At 40.2% G+C, this 16,766-nt stretch overlaps 1 protein-coding gene across 1 annotated transcript in view; it reads left to right on the top strand.

Annotated features, from left to right (window-relative positions):
* The first annotated feature begins 1,320 nt into the window (after positions 1–1,320).
* The window catches only part of LURAP1L (leucine rich adaptor protein 1 like), a 28,104-nt gene continuing 12,658 nt past the window's right edge, over positions 1,321–16,766 (top strand). The window contains exon 1 of the mRNA XM_054398368.1: positions 1,321–1,539. Coding sequence (XP_054254343.1) covers positions 1,321–1,539 — 219 coding nt within the window. The remainder of the gene's footprint in view (positions 1,540–16,766) is intronic.

Here is a 16,766-nt window from a genome sequence, read left to right as displayed (position 1 = left end):
TCTCCAAATTTCCATAGAATGAAATAAAACTAGAGGACATATTTGGGTGTGGTGGCAATAAGATTTTGTGTACGTGGCTGGTTTTGGCTTTCTTTTCTGACAAGAATATTGACGAGGTTATCAGCTGCACTAAACAGTCCTGGCAAATCTGGGAGATACCAATGTCTTTGTGTATGTCTCCAGCAAAAAAAATTCCAGGGAGCCTGATTATATTGACACAATAAAGGTCCTGGCTTAAAATCAATAAAACTCTAAGATTATCACACATTTGTGGGATTTCTGCTTCACTTAACTAAAACTTCACAAAGTTCTCTGGTCTTGGATTTTAAAATACTGATGAAATAATATTGCAGAGCACATTCTGTTTGCTGTGTTGGTGTTTTGTTTTCACAAGCTGATATACTGTGATACTTTTTGTGATTCAAGGTGCTGTAGAGGGCCTGGCACTTGAAAGAGAGCAGCTGTCTTCACTCTCTCAACCCCTCCGACATGTACTGGCTGCAGCTTCTCCAATGGGGCTCTTCATACCCCAAGTTTCATGCCCAAAAGGTATTTTAATGCTGTGATAGGTGTATGCAGCTAACACCCTGGGCCATAAGGCAACAGGATGCTTTCAGAATAGGGAGGTGGGGAACAGCCCCAAACAAACCTGTTTGATGACTGGGAATAACATTCACAAACGTCATATACTTCTGTGTCTCTTAGAAAGTGAGCTGGGATCACAGAAGTCTGCAGAACAATTTATTTTCTCTTCTCACTTTTTTTCTTTCTCTTTTCTATATTTTTTGACTCACCTCTCTCCCCCCTCCCTTGTCCCTGAGCCTCACTGGGCCCTCCCGGCTAGAGGGCGCACTCTCCGCTGCGAGTAGACGCCCTGCTTCCCTCGCCGTGCCGCGGCTCTTCTCCAGGCATTACGGTAGCAGGGCCATGCCGCGCCTCTTCCACCTGCCAGCGGGCTTTAAAGTTGCAGCCGAGCCACATCAAGACTCGGATGCCGGTGCCCGAGACGGGCAGCCGTTGTCTGGGCTCATCGCGGTCCCGCTGCCAAAGCAGGGGCGGGGCACTCCCTGTCTTCGCTTAGGGGGTTGTTTTTTCCGTCGCCCCCGCCTGCCCGCTTCTGTCTTTCCGCTCGGTGGCGGGGAAGGGCGCGGGGCTGGTTCGCCCTGGAAATCCCCATGTCTGCGGCGGGTTACCTGAGCGGCTCGGCCGCCAACCCCGGCGCTGTCGCGGATTATCGCGCCTCCGCGCCCGTGCAGGGACCGGGCGGCCGTGGGTAGTGCCAGCGCCGCCGCGCACCCGCAGGTCCCTCCAGGGAAAGCCATGGACTCCGGCGCCCCGCCAGACTTCCATGACGTGGAGCAAAAGCTGGGGCGCAAGGTGCCCGAAAGCCTGGCACGGCCGTTGCGCGGGGAGGAGCTCTCGGAGCACCCTCCTGCTGCGTCCGTCCGCGGCCCTGCTGCGGCCTCCGGCCCCCGGCGCTATCGCGCAGCCGCCCCAGCCAGGCTGGAGACGAAACTTCACCTCCTGAAGCAGGAGATGGTGAGTAGTCGGCCGCCGGCCGAGGGGACACTGTTGAGTTCTTAGGCCATTTGTAGCTTCTCTTGCAGCGCCGCCTCTTTTGACGGCTCCGGCCCTCAGCAGGCAGCGCTCCTCGTATGGTCTGCCGGGTACAGCTTTGAGCCAGCGCGACGCGGGCAGGCGGCGCTGCGCAGGCCGCGCCGCTGGCAGCGGCGACGGCCGCTCCCAGGAGCGGTTGCCGTGGTGCCTCCTCAGCTGTTGCCCAGGTGAGCGGGAGGAGAAGGCACCTCAGCTGAATGGCGTGGCGGACGTGTAACTTTCCAGCTCATTTTCTCACAGAGTGGCACTTCGCCGTGACTCGCTGTTCGCCTAAATTTCGCGGTCAGCTCGTTAAGAGTACTGAAAGCTGGTGTATCAATAAATAAAAAGGTGCGCTAATCTCTCTTTGTTGTAAGTGTATTTTTCTGCATCGTACCTGTTTCCTGCTGATGGATAATTCCCAAAAAGACAGTGTATGTTTTCGGGCTGAAAATTTGGCCCCGTATTTAATGACTCAATTTCTTATCGCTGGTCTTAAGAGACTGTGCAGAAGATGCACTGTAAATCTCAAACAGCTATTTATAATTTGCCTGGGAGGTTTTTTTATTGGCAGTGGTCCACGATGGAACTGTGCTGTATTTAGTTAAGAACTTCTAATTTGTTTGCTGCCTTCACGCAGGTGCTTGCCCTACTTTGTATATCACCATCTCAATAAATTTGTTTTTCTGATGATGCTGTAAAACTGGCTTTAGTTTTTTAAGGAAAAAAAAAAACAAGAAAGAAAAAACAGTCTTCACAAGCAAATGAGCAAGCAGCTACTGAACACTGAGCAGCTATGCTACTGATGATGCAGGGTAACTGAGATGTGCAAGCATACTTGGCTTCCATTTGTATTAGTGTGTAATTGTTATGCAAGGTCCCAAAAGACCCTTTCTTGGTAGCAGTACTTTCTGTAGGCCTTGCCACTAAGCTTATTTGAAAATGACTTGGAACTTACTGGGATATGCGGATTTTGCTGGAAGAGTTAGAGGTGACTTTATGCAGCTATGTTGGAACTCAAACATTTATAGCAAACAAAGCAATCTCATCCTTTGTGAACAAGTATAATGCCATGCCATCAGTCTCTGGGCAACTTTACAAATACAAAAACAAAGTTGAATATGTTTGTAAGTTTTTTATGAATAAGCATGGTAATGGAAAAGGGAAATGAAGAATGGATATTGTGTTAGTAGTTAAAAGAAACCAAAGAAGTAATTTATAAAGCACACTTGCTATTTTGTAGCGTCAGATGGTTCAAGAGGTCCTCGCATATCAAAGTATCGATGTACTTTAATATAATGATCACTGAGAATTTCTGTTTTAATTTTGAAGTTCCAGCTTGTCATTGTATTTTGTATTTAATATTAAGCTTGCATAAGGTTGATTTTCAGGTAGTGTATAATATAAAACTGTTAAAGATGTTGGACTACAGATAAAAACAAGGTAAACAGAGTTCTTGGTGTGAATGTCTAGATATGCCATGACTGTTAGGCCTATTAATGGGGAGGAAAAAAAGAGTGATTTGCTTTCAATACCTCTTGTTTTCATGCTGGTCTCTTCACCTACTTTACGCGAGCAAGTTGCATGTCACAGTCTTCAGTTTGCCTCTTCTTCATCCTACCACCCAGTTTCCTTCTTTTTCTTCCCTGCCCTCAACATGAACATGTTTTAGGCCTACCATCCTTGACTTCTGTTCTTTGTCAATTCTGTAATCCAGAAGCATGAAAGTGAAATGCCTTCCTGGTGTTTTCCTCTAGTCTTTTTAGCAATCTAAGGATTTTTCTTCTAAGGTTTCTACAAGTTATTAATATGTCACTTTCCTCTCTGCAGTTCTCTTTGTGACATTGTATGGATCTGATCAATTTAAGAACAGTATCAAGTAAAAATCACACTGTTTCTCCCTATTTTTTTTTCCTGCATTTCATTGCTAAATCAAAGCCAAAACTTCTATCTGGCTTCTTATTTCACATCTCTTTGTAACACACTGTTCTTTAGGTTTCCTGCAAGGCCTAAGAAGCCATAAGCATGTAGGAAAGTAGTTTGCAGCTGCTGCAGTAGTAAACAAGTGCAAAAATTGGAGAAGGTTAGAAGTTTAGAAAAGCGGGTGTCATCCATCAAGCTATCTTTTTGTTACACTATGATGACAGCTTCTGCAACACACTGACTGAACTTTGGATAGACAAATCTGTTATTTTTTTGCTTGCTTAAACTTGGGACAAGCTTTTTGTCAGCATTTGCAAAACAAGGTTATTCAGGCTCTTCTAGTAAGGTGAAAAACTTGGTACTGGTTACTGTGGTGACATCTTGATCTTGTTCATTATCTTCGTTTCTCATTTGTGTTAAGATATTTTTGGACATGTGGCTATTTTCTGTTTAGTTTAATTTTTTTAAACATGGCTTTGTACAAATTGTGCAATTATGTAGCCTGACTTCTGTGCTTTCTCAGTGACTGTGCATGTGCTGACAAATTTCTAAATCTGACTAAATGTGACAATGTCCTTTCCTGTCATTTTGTCCTTCCAAATAAATTGTTCTTCCACTTGTCTTTTATATAATCTGTTAGTGCTTACCTTGCTTCTAAACAAACTAGCAGTATCTGTTGGACTGAATACTTCTAAGGAAGAGGGAAATGGTAGAAGCTTTAGAGATGGAGGAAGGTTTGAGAACTCTCATCAAACTGCTTTGGGCTAGAAGAGCATGAATTAAATAGTAGAAGTGATTACTTCTTCTGTATCATCTGCTGCAGGGGAATGTTAAGAGCTAAGCATATTATTCTGGTAATATTTGCCTTGGAAATGCTGGGTGTGGCTTTTGAGTTAAAGCACCTGACAGGATGGTGTTGTAGGTGTGTGACAATTGTACATCTGCTGGCTGAAAGCCTTGAGACTTGAATCTTTCTTCTTCTGATCCTTTTGCTATTGCCAGTGATGGTTGCTTTCCCCTCAAGCCCAAAATATGGACCTGCTTGGCCAGATCTCCTTTCCTTTCTTTATTTTCAGTTTTGCCTACCAAGGCCATGATGGAGACTGTTGGATCCTGAAAACATTTGAGGCATAAAGTCATTAAGTGACAGGATAAACAAGATGTTATTGCTAGTGTAGGTCAAAACACTGTGCTCTGCTCAGCCTAGGATATGCTGAGCCCCTAGTAGCCTGTGTGCCCTTGATTCAGTATGAAATTTGTTGTGATGTTAATGTGACCATGTACCCTTTTCTTCCAGCGGTATGTTAGATGGAACCTTCCACTGAAGGATTAATAATATCCAATTACAGCTTCAGCCTTATTTTTTGGTATGTCATGCTCCTGAGATCACCATTCAATACATGATGGCAGCAGCTACACACTGCAGTAAATAAGCAGTGAGGTTTGTTCTGCAGCCCAAAATGATACTTCTTCAAAAGTCTCACTTCTTTGGAAGTTTTCAGGTTACTCAAAGGGAAATTTTCCTTTACACCTGAAGAAAAAAAGTGTGAGTTGTTTTGGTTTTTTAATTAAAAAATTCCCAGATCAACTCCTCACTATGTTTTTGAAACATAAAAAAAAGTTAAACATTTGAGTATAGTCTACATTACATGCAATAATAAAAACAGCATGCTTCACATAAAAGTATTTCAGGCCAAAAAAGTGGAAATGAAGGGTAAATGGCAGTGATGGGACTGATAGATGAGATCCCTTCCTGTGAACACTACTGAGGATCAAATATTGTTTGTGCCAGACTGGGTGTTCTGTGTGCAGTGGTTTTTAGGGGGAAAGGGTAAAGAAATTGAAGCAATCCTATTGCTATGAAGCTGAGCATGTCAGATCTTGGCTAAAACTGTTTGAGATAAAGGCATTTTCCTATGCTTTCTCACTGTGAATTTTCTAACCCTTTGCTCTCCTAGTTCTAGTTTAGTGTAACTATTTTTAAAAGGCTAATTAACGTAGAGCCCTGACAAAATAAAGCAGAACTAAAAGTAATTTTTACTGATTGAAATTAAAACAAATATGATCATTATGCTGCCAGCCCTTCTCTTTTTTCTTTTTTTTCCTTTTTCTTTCCTTTTTGTCTTTTTCTCTTCTGACATACTGTTACCATGTACATAAAGGTTGCTGTTGGACAGCAGAGCTACTGTAACTATTCTACCAGATGTTAGGGGTTTGAACAACTTCAGATTTGCTTAGCTTTATGAAGTTCACATTTGTGGGGAGATTGCATTTGTCAGTTTCTTTCAAAGACCTTTTTAAAAATGTCCAACTGTGGCTTGAAACATCTCTTTATATGTGCTGTAGGTGCAGGCTACTACATTCACTGTTTTGTACGATAGCTTCAGTTTGACTTAATCAAAGCCAAAATGTAGTTCAGTGTCTAGTCAAGAGTGCAAAGCTGTGTTTCACGTGCTGTTTTTCTATTAGCTTAAGTGGAATTTTTGCTTAAAATTTGATTGAAGATAAAATCTTAAATATAAAATTACTAGTGACTAAGCCTGTGTAGGAGGGCTTGATTAGACTTGGTTTCATAGCAAGCAGTTACTCATTGAATCCCTTAAATGAAGCTCTTCTAAGAACTAGAAACAAGGCATCCAGAAATAAAAATATACTTATTTCCCTGAGACCATCTCAAGTCCACCGAAAAAGCTTGTAATCTTGGATCTTGCTAAAAAGTTCTGTCCTTCCTACCCACTAATTTGCATAATGTGATAAAGGGAGTTTGCAGTTTTTACATATAGTGCAGATTGGGCAGTGCTATCAGGGCACTTGGGGTAAAAGGGATTTTTAGAGTGATCCATAGGAAAATGATCAAATCTAGGGAAAAAAAAAAAAAGCAATACCAGAACTCTGCCAAGTTTTCTGTCTTTTCAGACTCTTGGGAAGGAGGATGTGAGCAAGGTTGTTTGAATTAATGCATATGTAAAAGTATGTTTTTGACTGGCAAATCTCACTCAGTGCCTGACAAAAGGATTTGAATTTGGAACATCTACATGTTATGCTCAGTCAGCACTGATGGCTATTCTTGATCAGCTATGGCAGCCACTACTTACTACTTGAGCAAGAGTCAGTGAAACATTGCTGATACCTTATCTAGCAGCATCACAACTACTTGTGTCTCAATTCTGGATCATTATAGCAGAGATGCTTCACTTGAGACTTCCAGTTATGCTGCCTGTGTACAGTGGGTCTTTTGCCAGCCCTGGTTTCAAAGAATATATATTGCAGTTTCATGATGTTTTTTTTCCTGATTACTTTGTTTCAAGGGTAGAGGGTGTGTTTTGGCTTTGAAGTTGCTTTTCAAACTCCAACCACTGACAATTTGACTGAAAAGACGTGAAGACTAAGCCCCTTCTGCACAGACCTCTGTGACTAGCAATAGCTTTTATCAAGTATATTATAAATTTTCTGATAAAACCAGCAGAATAGCATGATTTTCATAGAGTAGCCCAGGCTGGAATGGACCTGAAGATCATCTGGTTCAACCATTCATGGGAAAGGGATCCTAGGTGAGATTATTGAGCACCCTGTCTAATAGCGTCTTGAAAACCACCATCATCAATAAGGAAGCCACCATGTCTCTCAGGAGGTTGTCCCCACTGCAAAAAAAAAAAAAAAAATTCTTAGATCAAGATAAAACCTCTTCTGGTGCAACTTGCACCTGTTGCCCTATGTCTTCTCCACATGGCCTCCCATGAAGATACTGACCTTTAAGTATCGGAATACTGTCATGAGATCTCCCTTGAGGCTTCTCCAGGGAGAAAACACCAAACCCCTTCAGTCTTTCCTTATACGGCAGTTTCTCCAGCCCTTTGATCATCATCTTTTTGTGAGTACTTATGGCTAACAGTAATGTAAAAGTGCCTTTTGTTTGTGAGCAGGAAGAACCTGGTGCATGATAACGAATACATACTAACACCAATACCAATACATGAACTGGAACAGGCTGCCCAGAAATGCTGTAGAGTCTCCTTCTCTGAAAGCATTTAAAACCCACCTGACCATGTTCCTGTGTGATTTACTCTAGGTGATCCTGCTCTCCAGGGGGGTTGGGCTAGATGATCTTCAGAGGTCCCTACCATTCTGTGATGCATTGAGCAGAGGTAATGGGTAAAAAGTGCATTTCTACTCTTTGATACTTTTTCGCCCTCTAAGAGTAAATAGTTAAAGAATACATGTTCATTTTTTAAAGGTTACAAGAGCCTTTGTCTGTTCTCTGCCTTCAGGCTCAAAACCTAGTAAGCTTTCTCCAGTGGACATGTTATTTTCTCTGTGTTTCAGTTCTGTCCATGTTCTGGAAGAGAAGCTGGATACTGGAATTTGGAGCAAATGAAGATGGAAGTTACAGGACTGAAAAGGCAGAGAATCTAAAATGTTGAGAAGCAATTGGAATTTAATTAAATTGAAGGCAGTTTATTTCTTGGAACTTGGTCATCTTACATGTATGTTCCAAAAGATGGTTTTCAGGTTACTGTTTGGAAAGAAGAAGAGTGTGAACAAAAATTATTGGGAATCTCATGATAACAGGGGAACTTTTTTGTTTAAAAGGCAGACTTGTAGTCTTTGTTTACCAGCCCTCATTGTCATAATTAAATCTGCTGATTGTAAGCATTTATCTGTGGTGGATTACTTTTGCCTTCATGTCAGTTGTCTGTGTTGTATTTTGTCTTCAACCATGCACTTATCCTTACAGGTATGGAATGGAAGCTGGTTACCTAGTAGGGCAGTTGGAGCCTAGGATGACATCAGTGTGTAATTTAATTTCTTAATTTGAGAAGTGTGTAACTATTTGGATAGCAATGCTAAGGCTGTCTCAGATCAAGGATCTGTCTGTAATCTTTTGCAGAGATGTTTTAAAATTGTTACTGAAACACATGTAGCAGTTACTGCTTGAAACTTCATCATGTTTTTTGTGAGTGCAAGCCTTCTGTACAAGAGATAATTAGGAAAGTGATGACTTTGAGATGTGATGACTCAGAAGTAGCTTGACCAAATACTGCTCTAAAATAACTGCAACAACAAAAGGCTTTTTCTGGCTTATCAGAAAGTTATTTACAATGCTGAAGAAACTGTCAGTTGCATCTGTTAAAAGCAGCTGAAGGAGACAGGAGTAATTTAAATCTGGACTAAAATGTGACAATGTCCATCCACACAGCAATTTTGAAGAGCAAGATTACCAGTGCCAATTAGTTTACTGAATGTTACTAAGGGATAAAAAGTCCAAACCAAAAAACAACCAGAAAAAAAAAAAAGCCAAACACAGAAATACATAAAAAAATAAAACAATCTAACCCACAAAAAAAAAAAAAAAGCCAAAGTCTGTAAGATTTTCACATGTCATTGGATAACTTCAGTTAATGCCAAAAGGGAATCATAATACTAAGAATTTTAAACCTGTAATCTGAAAAGACCTGTAAACTGATCTTTCCAACCACCTGAGAAAAGTTTTAACTTTTTTATGTCAGGATAAGTTGTTCAAGGACTAGACAAGGATTGGAGAGAGAACGTGATAGGACTGACTGCTACAGGTTTTAAGGAGGTGGTTGAAATCTTTGTTCCAAAATACATGGCTGCACTGAAAGCCAAGGAGGAGATTCATAATTAAAATTATTACATTCTTTAATGGAGAAGATAAAACATTCCTGTACATCTGTAGTTAAGGATATGACTGTGAGGAGCTCTTCATCAGCTGAATGCTACAAACCATCTTTGTCTGGGAAACCATCTGTACAGGTTCTCACCATAGTAATGCTGAGTGTGAGGCAGAAAGCATTGCCCCAAGGATAAGTTTCTTTCTGAGTTTAATTTGCACAGGTGCTAAACAAATGGCTTTAGTATCCCTAAAGCCAAATATGCTCTCATTTTGAGTATATACCAAGCTGTAGCTCTGCTAGGAGTAAAACAAAAGCAGTGTTTTTAAGCATATATTGAAACAGCTATATTGTAATCCACAGGATATTGCTATTTGTTTTCCTGTAGTAGATAGGTGTCTGACTAGAACATTTGAATCAGTAGTTGTTAAATTCACGGCTAAACAGTGGCTTCTGTTGAATTAAAACATTGCTAAGGATTGTGTTTGCAACATGTCTAGACTCTGCTTTGTAAAGTAACCAGTATTGGAGGATGTGGGTTGGAGAAAGGTTTTAACTACTTACAGAAATAATTTTCCTTCTTTTTCATAGCTTTTAACATTCTTTCTCTTCGTCATTAGTAGCTTATAGCTGAGATTTCAATGGATGCCGTTCTGTATGTGTCATTGTCTCTAGTGAAAGCTGGGTTGCACCCAAAGTGACTAGTGGCCCCATAGGTGCATCCTGAGATAGTCTCCTCAAAGAGTTCTTAAAACCTGTTCAGTCATGTACACGAGCCCTCTTGCAAGTTTCAAGAGATGCTTGACTGTGTCGGAAATGTTCATAAAAACCAAGTGGATGAAATCCTAGTCTGGAGGTTGACCTGAATAACTAAAAGTACAGCCAGAGAGCCTGCAGCCCATCTTGTATAACAGCTTTGAAAGGTATAAACAGCACAGCTCAAGTTCTTTTCAAATGTAGAAGCATATTCAGATGGTCCTTTCAGAATATCCTGTGCTATGTTCCAGCAGTGAGTCTCCCTGGCTATATAACTGTGGGTGGCATGTGAAATAAAATGTGTCTGAGGATTCTCCTCTCAAAGTCGGTCCAAAGGAGGTTTCCCTCCTTTCTAAGAGGAAATGAGAGGACACTAGAGAGTCTGTGTCAGGTGTTAAAGTTAGTTACTCTATTTTGTCAGAATACACAGCATGTCCCAGTGTTTCCATAAACGTAAAGAGCAGCAGTACTGGCAGAGCTATGCAACTCTGCTCTGAGCAATCTAATCCTTCTCCTCCTTTCCACCAGCCTGGCATTTCTTAATATATTCTGTCAACAGGGTGATAATGGCATATTAATTAACAGAAAACACAAAATACAAGTTACCTGAATGTTTCATTTGCTGTACTGTAGAATGAACACCTTATAATACTCTATGGCCCTGCTGGGTGCAGGTGCCAGGTGAGGTGAAGGTACTTAGTGCCTGTAACGCAATGCTAAATTGCTATGCAACCAGTGGGAGGTCCAGATTTTATAAACACCTTACTAGCTTAATTTGTAATTGTATTCACTGTTTTTAGAGACCAGCTGCATTCATGACTAAGCTGCTTCCAGAGGACAAGTTGCATTGCTGCTTTGGCCATGAAACCTGCCTCTCTGTCGATAAAGAAGCACACATCTAAAAATTCTTATTTAACAGATTAGTTGCATGTTTCCAAGCTCCCACATGGTCACCCTGCAATAGAAACAAAGGTAGAACAGCTCTGTTGCTGTACATTTTTCTACCATTTTCTTCTGTCTTCCTGCAAAATTTCCACTGGTTTAAAGAAAAGTATTTGAAATGGTTGCTTTTTCTAACTCAGATATGTACTTAAAAGACAGCAAATGTTGGACACAACTCTATGTTTGCTTGAAAGATTTTGTAATTTATAAAGTTTCAGAGTCTGACCTTGCCCCTTCTAATAATTATAAATTACCAGGAAAACCACTCCTGACAACAAGAAGCAAAGAGAAGCATTTCTGTGTCCTGCGTTAACACAGGCTTCTCTCACATGCCCACATCTCCCCACACAGACAGGAGGAGAAGTAACACAAAAAAAACCAACCCTGGATTGAGATAAGGAATTTACTGAGATAATACAATGTGCAATTACCTTCGTCTGTTTGCAGAAAAGCACTGGAAAGTGCAAAAGCAGCAGCACTTTGGTTCGCCCCACCCGAGCATGCAACAGACAGTCCAGCAGAAAAGACCAACGCCCCAAACTCAGACACTGGACGCAGCTACCGGAACAGGAAGTCTCTCATGTTGCAATCTGAACTTCAAGCCCCATTATACTCTGCTCCAGCCAGCGCTTTATTTTGAAGCTGGCACAAAGGCAGCATGGTACTGAATACCATCAGCAGGTTCAACTCAACCCACGACACTAAGCAAAAAGAGAATCTGCATTGGTTTGTCACCTCTTCAGGAAACTAGTGAAATGAATGTCTAGCATCCATACTGGGACAAGACTAGCATGTATGTTTATGTATGTATGTGATGGGTGCCTGGAGAAGGGCAGTTCTATCCACAGCACAAACCTGAATTTGTTCTCTAAGTTAGGCTGCTAATACAGACCATTTTCTCTGTTGCACAGCACTGAACAATCTATGTATAATACAAACTGTGTGATGATAAAACAGTGGCATTGTAGTGGTTTTATGTAGTCTGGTATTGAAGAATCCTTTCTGTGGTCAGGAAGGTTTTCTGACTAACATGATTTGACTGGATCTGCGCAAAAACATAACAACTTCCAGAAGTTATTCAAGGTGTCATTGTAAACTCTGACTTTAAACTATGGTCTAGTTTTCCAAAACTACACAATTATTAGAAAAGTGAACGAGTGATATTTTTTAGAGGACTTTTCCTGATCTGTGAGTGCAAGTGTATTTTGCCTTCAGAAGGTAATTCAAACCACTCTAACCATTAAAGAGCTATCCAGATGTTGTGAGAGAATAGTGGCAGGTTTTAGTCTCAAGTGTTGGCTTGGTGGTGGATTCCTAGTGTTACAGGGTTGGTAGAAGAAAACTGTAAATCCTTCAGCAATAGAGGAGAGGATCTCTTTGCAAGAGAAAAGCAATACTATTAGCATACCAAAACAAAAAATCACCTGTGGTATTTTTGTATTCCATTAACACTCAGCACTAGTTGCTATGACTGGAGCAATGGAATGGAGGCACAGTTGCAGCACAACAATATGATATTTAAGCTTTTGTAGTTTCTCAATTTTTCTTAATTTGTATTCTGTGAATAACAAAATTATTTCAGAAGACCCCTAACCAGCCCTTTTCAATACAACCATACTTCTTTAATCCATCTCTGTTGTCTCCCAGATTTTCCTGTCCAGTTCTCTCACTTTCTAGGTTGATTGTTGGCAAAGGCCATATTTGTCTTTTCCTAGCCATGTGGTGCAAATCTTGCACCTTATTTCTACACTCTATCTTAATATGTAGTATTCTCTCAGTAGTGGGAGCAATGGAAAATATTACTAATGACTGTGATACCTTCCTGCTTCACTCATATCTCTGGTAACTGCATTGATGCTTATGATTAATATCTGTTGCTGAGCTAGGATCAACCCACAATGCCTCGAAAGCCTGCTATGTAGAATTCTTTGCTAAGAGTATGAGAAGAGCAATATGGCATGAGTGGGTGGTATAGAATAAGCTGAGGTCTGCACCACATGGTGTGAATAATGACTTTTAGTCAGAGGAGGGATCAGGTAATGCCAAAAGACTGATACACAGAGTGCCTGATTTTGCTCTGCAGTTTCTAGTTCTTAAATGATTACTGTTATCTTCTCATGAGATGTCCTTTGCTATAGGCACAAGACTTCTGTTTGATTTTTAATATATACTTTCTGTATTACCTGGTTAATGATACCTTGTGCCTCCCGGAACAGAATACTGCAGTGCATTCTGTTGGAACCAAAGAAGCTCTTGGAATTTTAAGCCAAAAGGGCTTAAAAGCTTCAGCTAGTATAGCCTGGTATAGCACCCTCCATGGGTAGTTGGTTTGGCGAAATTCAGCATTTCAGTCTGCTAAAAATGGTTCTAGCTTCATATTTACTTCCAGCATTTTAACCTGGAGATGGAGGTTGGCTGCTAGCTGTTAGCTATTTATATAGATAAAGAAGTTTGAAAGGCTGTTTTTTGTTGAAAGACTCAAACTTTGCTTCATTTTATCTGAAAGATACTAAATATGCTACTACAGTCAGATGGGCACAAATTCTGTGTATGAAACATTTTAGCAGGATGTCAATTACACCTATGGAAGATCTGAAGGAAGTTGGTTTTGGTTTGTTGGGGTTTTTTTGTAAGGCTGAATTTGGATTACTTGCAACTTCAAATAGCGAACATTAAAATTGAGGAAAAGAAACAACAAATCATATTTGATGAGATGTTGATTCATTTTTATTCACTAAATTTGAAAAGATTTAGCACTGAAATGTGATATTTATAACTTTGTCATAGGGTAAAAAACAACAGGGATCAGCATATCACCAACTTTATTAAAGCAGTTCAAGAAGGACACGTGATCACTTGTAATTACAAGTCTGTTTTGAAGTTTCTTTTTATTCTTATCCAGATAAACCTTAAGTAAACAGTACATGAGTTTGCCATTTTTAAAGATCACAGTATATCAGAGGTTGGAAGGGACCTCAAGAGATCATCAGGTCCAGCCCCCCTGCTAGAGCAGGGTTGCTTAGTGTAGTCCGCACAGGAATGCATCCAGGTGGGTTTTGAAAATCTCCAGAGAAGGAGACTCCACAACCCCCCTGGGGAGCTTGTTCAGTGCTCCATCACTGTCACTATAAAGAAGTTTCTCCTCATGTTGAGGTGAAATCTTTTATGTTCTAGTTTGAACCCATTGTTCCTTGTCTATCACTGTGAACCACCAAAAACAGCCTGGCCCCCTCCACTTGACACCCACCCCTCACATATTTATAGCCATTTATGAGATCCCCTCTCAGTCTTCTCAAGACTAAACAGCTCCCAGGGATCTCAGTCTCTCTTCATAGGGGAGATGCTCAAGTCCCCTAATCATCCTTGTGGCTCTCTGTTGGATTCTCTCCAGCAGGTCTCTGTCTCTCTTGTACTGGGGAGCCCCAGACTGGATGCAGTATTCCAGGTGTGGTCTCACCAGGGCAGAGTAGAGAGGTAGAAGAACTTCCCTACACCTGCTGGACACATCTTTCTTGATACATCCCAGGATCCCATTGGCTCTCTTGGCCACAAGAGCACATTGTTGTTCCATGGAGAACTTGCTGTCCCCCAGCACTCCAAGGTCTTTCTCTGTGGAGCTGCTTTCCAGGAGGGCAGCCCCTAACCTGTACTGGTGCATGTTGTTATTTCTCTCCAGATGTAGGACCTTGCACTTGTCCTTATTGAATTTCATGAGGTTTGCCTGCATCCAGCTCTCCAGCCTGTCCAGGTCACATTGTTCCAGGTCACGTTGGTTGTTAGATTACAAATATGCTTTTAACTGGACCTATGCCATCTCCAGGTCCACGAAATTGCTACAAACAGAATCCTGTTTTGAATTCTGGAGAGGTAAAACGAAAGATCTTAATTTTTTAGGGGTTTTTGTTTGGTTTTTTGTTTTTTTTTTTTTTTTTAGTCTTATGTGTCTCTCCAGTCATATTGTAAAAGCAGACTTGACTTTCAAGGCATTTCAGGTTTGTCTCCAGTAGTAATATTGTCATGTCTCAGTTCATGTTAATGAAACGGTATGTTTTTGGTTTTGTTTGTTTGGGTTTTTTTGTTTGTTTGTTTGTTTTTCCCCTTTAAAAAATAATAGTGAGGTGAGGATCACTTTTGCCTTGGAAAAAGCAACATTTTCAAACTTTTGATACAACTTTAAGCAAAACCCATGATGTTTCACTTCTAGTTTAATCTTGCTTGTGCTTTTCAGTATACATGTACAATGCCAGTATTACAACTTAGTAAGTTTTAAAGGGATGAGCAGGTCTGGAGTGCTCCTTAACCAAACCTAATTTAGAAATTAAGAGATATTTTTTCTCTTTTTTACACTGTACTTTCTAAGAGTGTGTCGTGGTCAAGAGTAGCATAGATCAGGCACAGAGTGAAATACAGTGGGAAAAAAATCTAGACATGCTATCGACCCCAGCATGTGGAAGGCATGGTCCGTATTGTGGCTAGTGTCCAGAACACATTAAAAGCATGCTGTGCTCATCCATTTGCTGTAACACTTTCTGACACCCACAGATGATTGCTAATGCTGCATATTGACCTGAATGTTTGCAGTACTATTATCTTCTCTGTGGGTCCATAGTACAGATTTTTCAGGGCAGTTTCACCTCTGTCATAGTGGGATATATTTCTAAGGTCATATGCTGCTTTTGTGGCTGCAGTATGGATTATTTGGAAACATTCAATAAAAAATTGCTGTAGTTTTAGAAGTTTTTTGCTCTTCTCAAACCTCTACATTTCTTCACTGTTCCATTTCATGTTCATTCAACTGTAGTTTAATGTAATCAGGACCTTTCTTTTGTATTCGTTCATCCTTATGAGGCTGAATGTTTCTCTCTCAGAATTCCGTGGTGCTTCTGTATTTAAAGAAGTGGTCTAGCATTTATTTTATTTGATCAGGACATAATTAAATAGAGACTTAACTTACCTTTTTTTTTTTGATACTTGCTCTCTGATATGTAGCATGTTTGATAGTCAAGATCATATCTCCTTAGTAGGTATTAAAATTTAAAAAAGAATCTGTCCTGTTGGGTGAATGATTCTTCCAAATCATTGGTATTTTACTAGATATTAACACAAATGTCAGGCTCCCTACAGGTGTTCTACAGAAAAGGATCATGCTCATTTCAGGAAGGTGGAAAAAGGCTTTGAGATCCAATGGTTTTATTACAGAAATAATGTAGTTAAGCAGGTGTACAACTTGGTGACCTGTATTTTCCTGTCAAGTCTGAAGGGGATCAGTTAGTATGTGTAAAATTAACATATTAAAATATGATGTTGTGACAGAAATGTAAATCACCAATACTGTAATTTCCTATACTAGGTGATAACCATACTAGCATAATGTATTTTTTTTCATAGATTTACAATAAATTGTTTAAAACCTGCTCATTAGATAATTTACTCTTAATAATTACTGAGCTAACTTGCACTCGCGTTATGTTACTCTGCCTCCTGGTTATTCTAGTGGTAGGTCAGATCTGACCAGCCCTTTTCCTTGCTTTGGCTAATGGGTGTTTGGTAAACTATACTTACAAAAGCAGAATACTTTCTGGCCGACATTGCATCAGTCTGTCTTTTTCCTTCCTAGTTAAAAATAATGTTCACAAAGCTATGTTATGTTGCTGCCAAATTTTACAGAAAGACCTGTAGAAATATTTATCGTAGGCATTTGTTGAAAGATTGCACTGGAACTGCAGCAGGTTGAAACAAGATCATGAGTAGGGTAGAAATGCTTTTTTAAACTACTAAGATCAAGGGCACAGAAAGAAACTAAAGACTTTATGACTGCTCACTTTCTAAACAGGCGAGACTTCAGAGATTCTAATTAATTCTGCTTAAAAATCTGCTATAAGAATTTTAACAATTTTGGAGTTTTCAAAAAAAATA

Source organism: Indicator indicator (assembly GCF_027791375.1).
Source record: "Indicator indicator isolate 239-I01 chromosome Z unlocalized genomic scaffold, UM_Iind_1.1 iindZ_random_scaffold_139, whole genome shotgun sequence".
In the NCBI taxonomy this organism is placed as follows: Eukaryota; Metazoa; Chordata; class Aves; order Piciformes; family Indicatoridae; genus Indicator; species Indicator indicator.
This window is presented reverse-complemented; position numbering and strand designations above follow the sequence as displayed.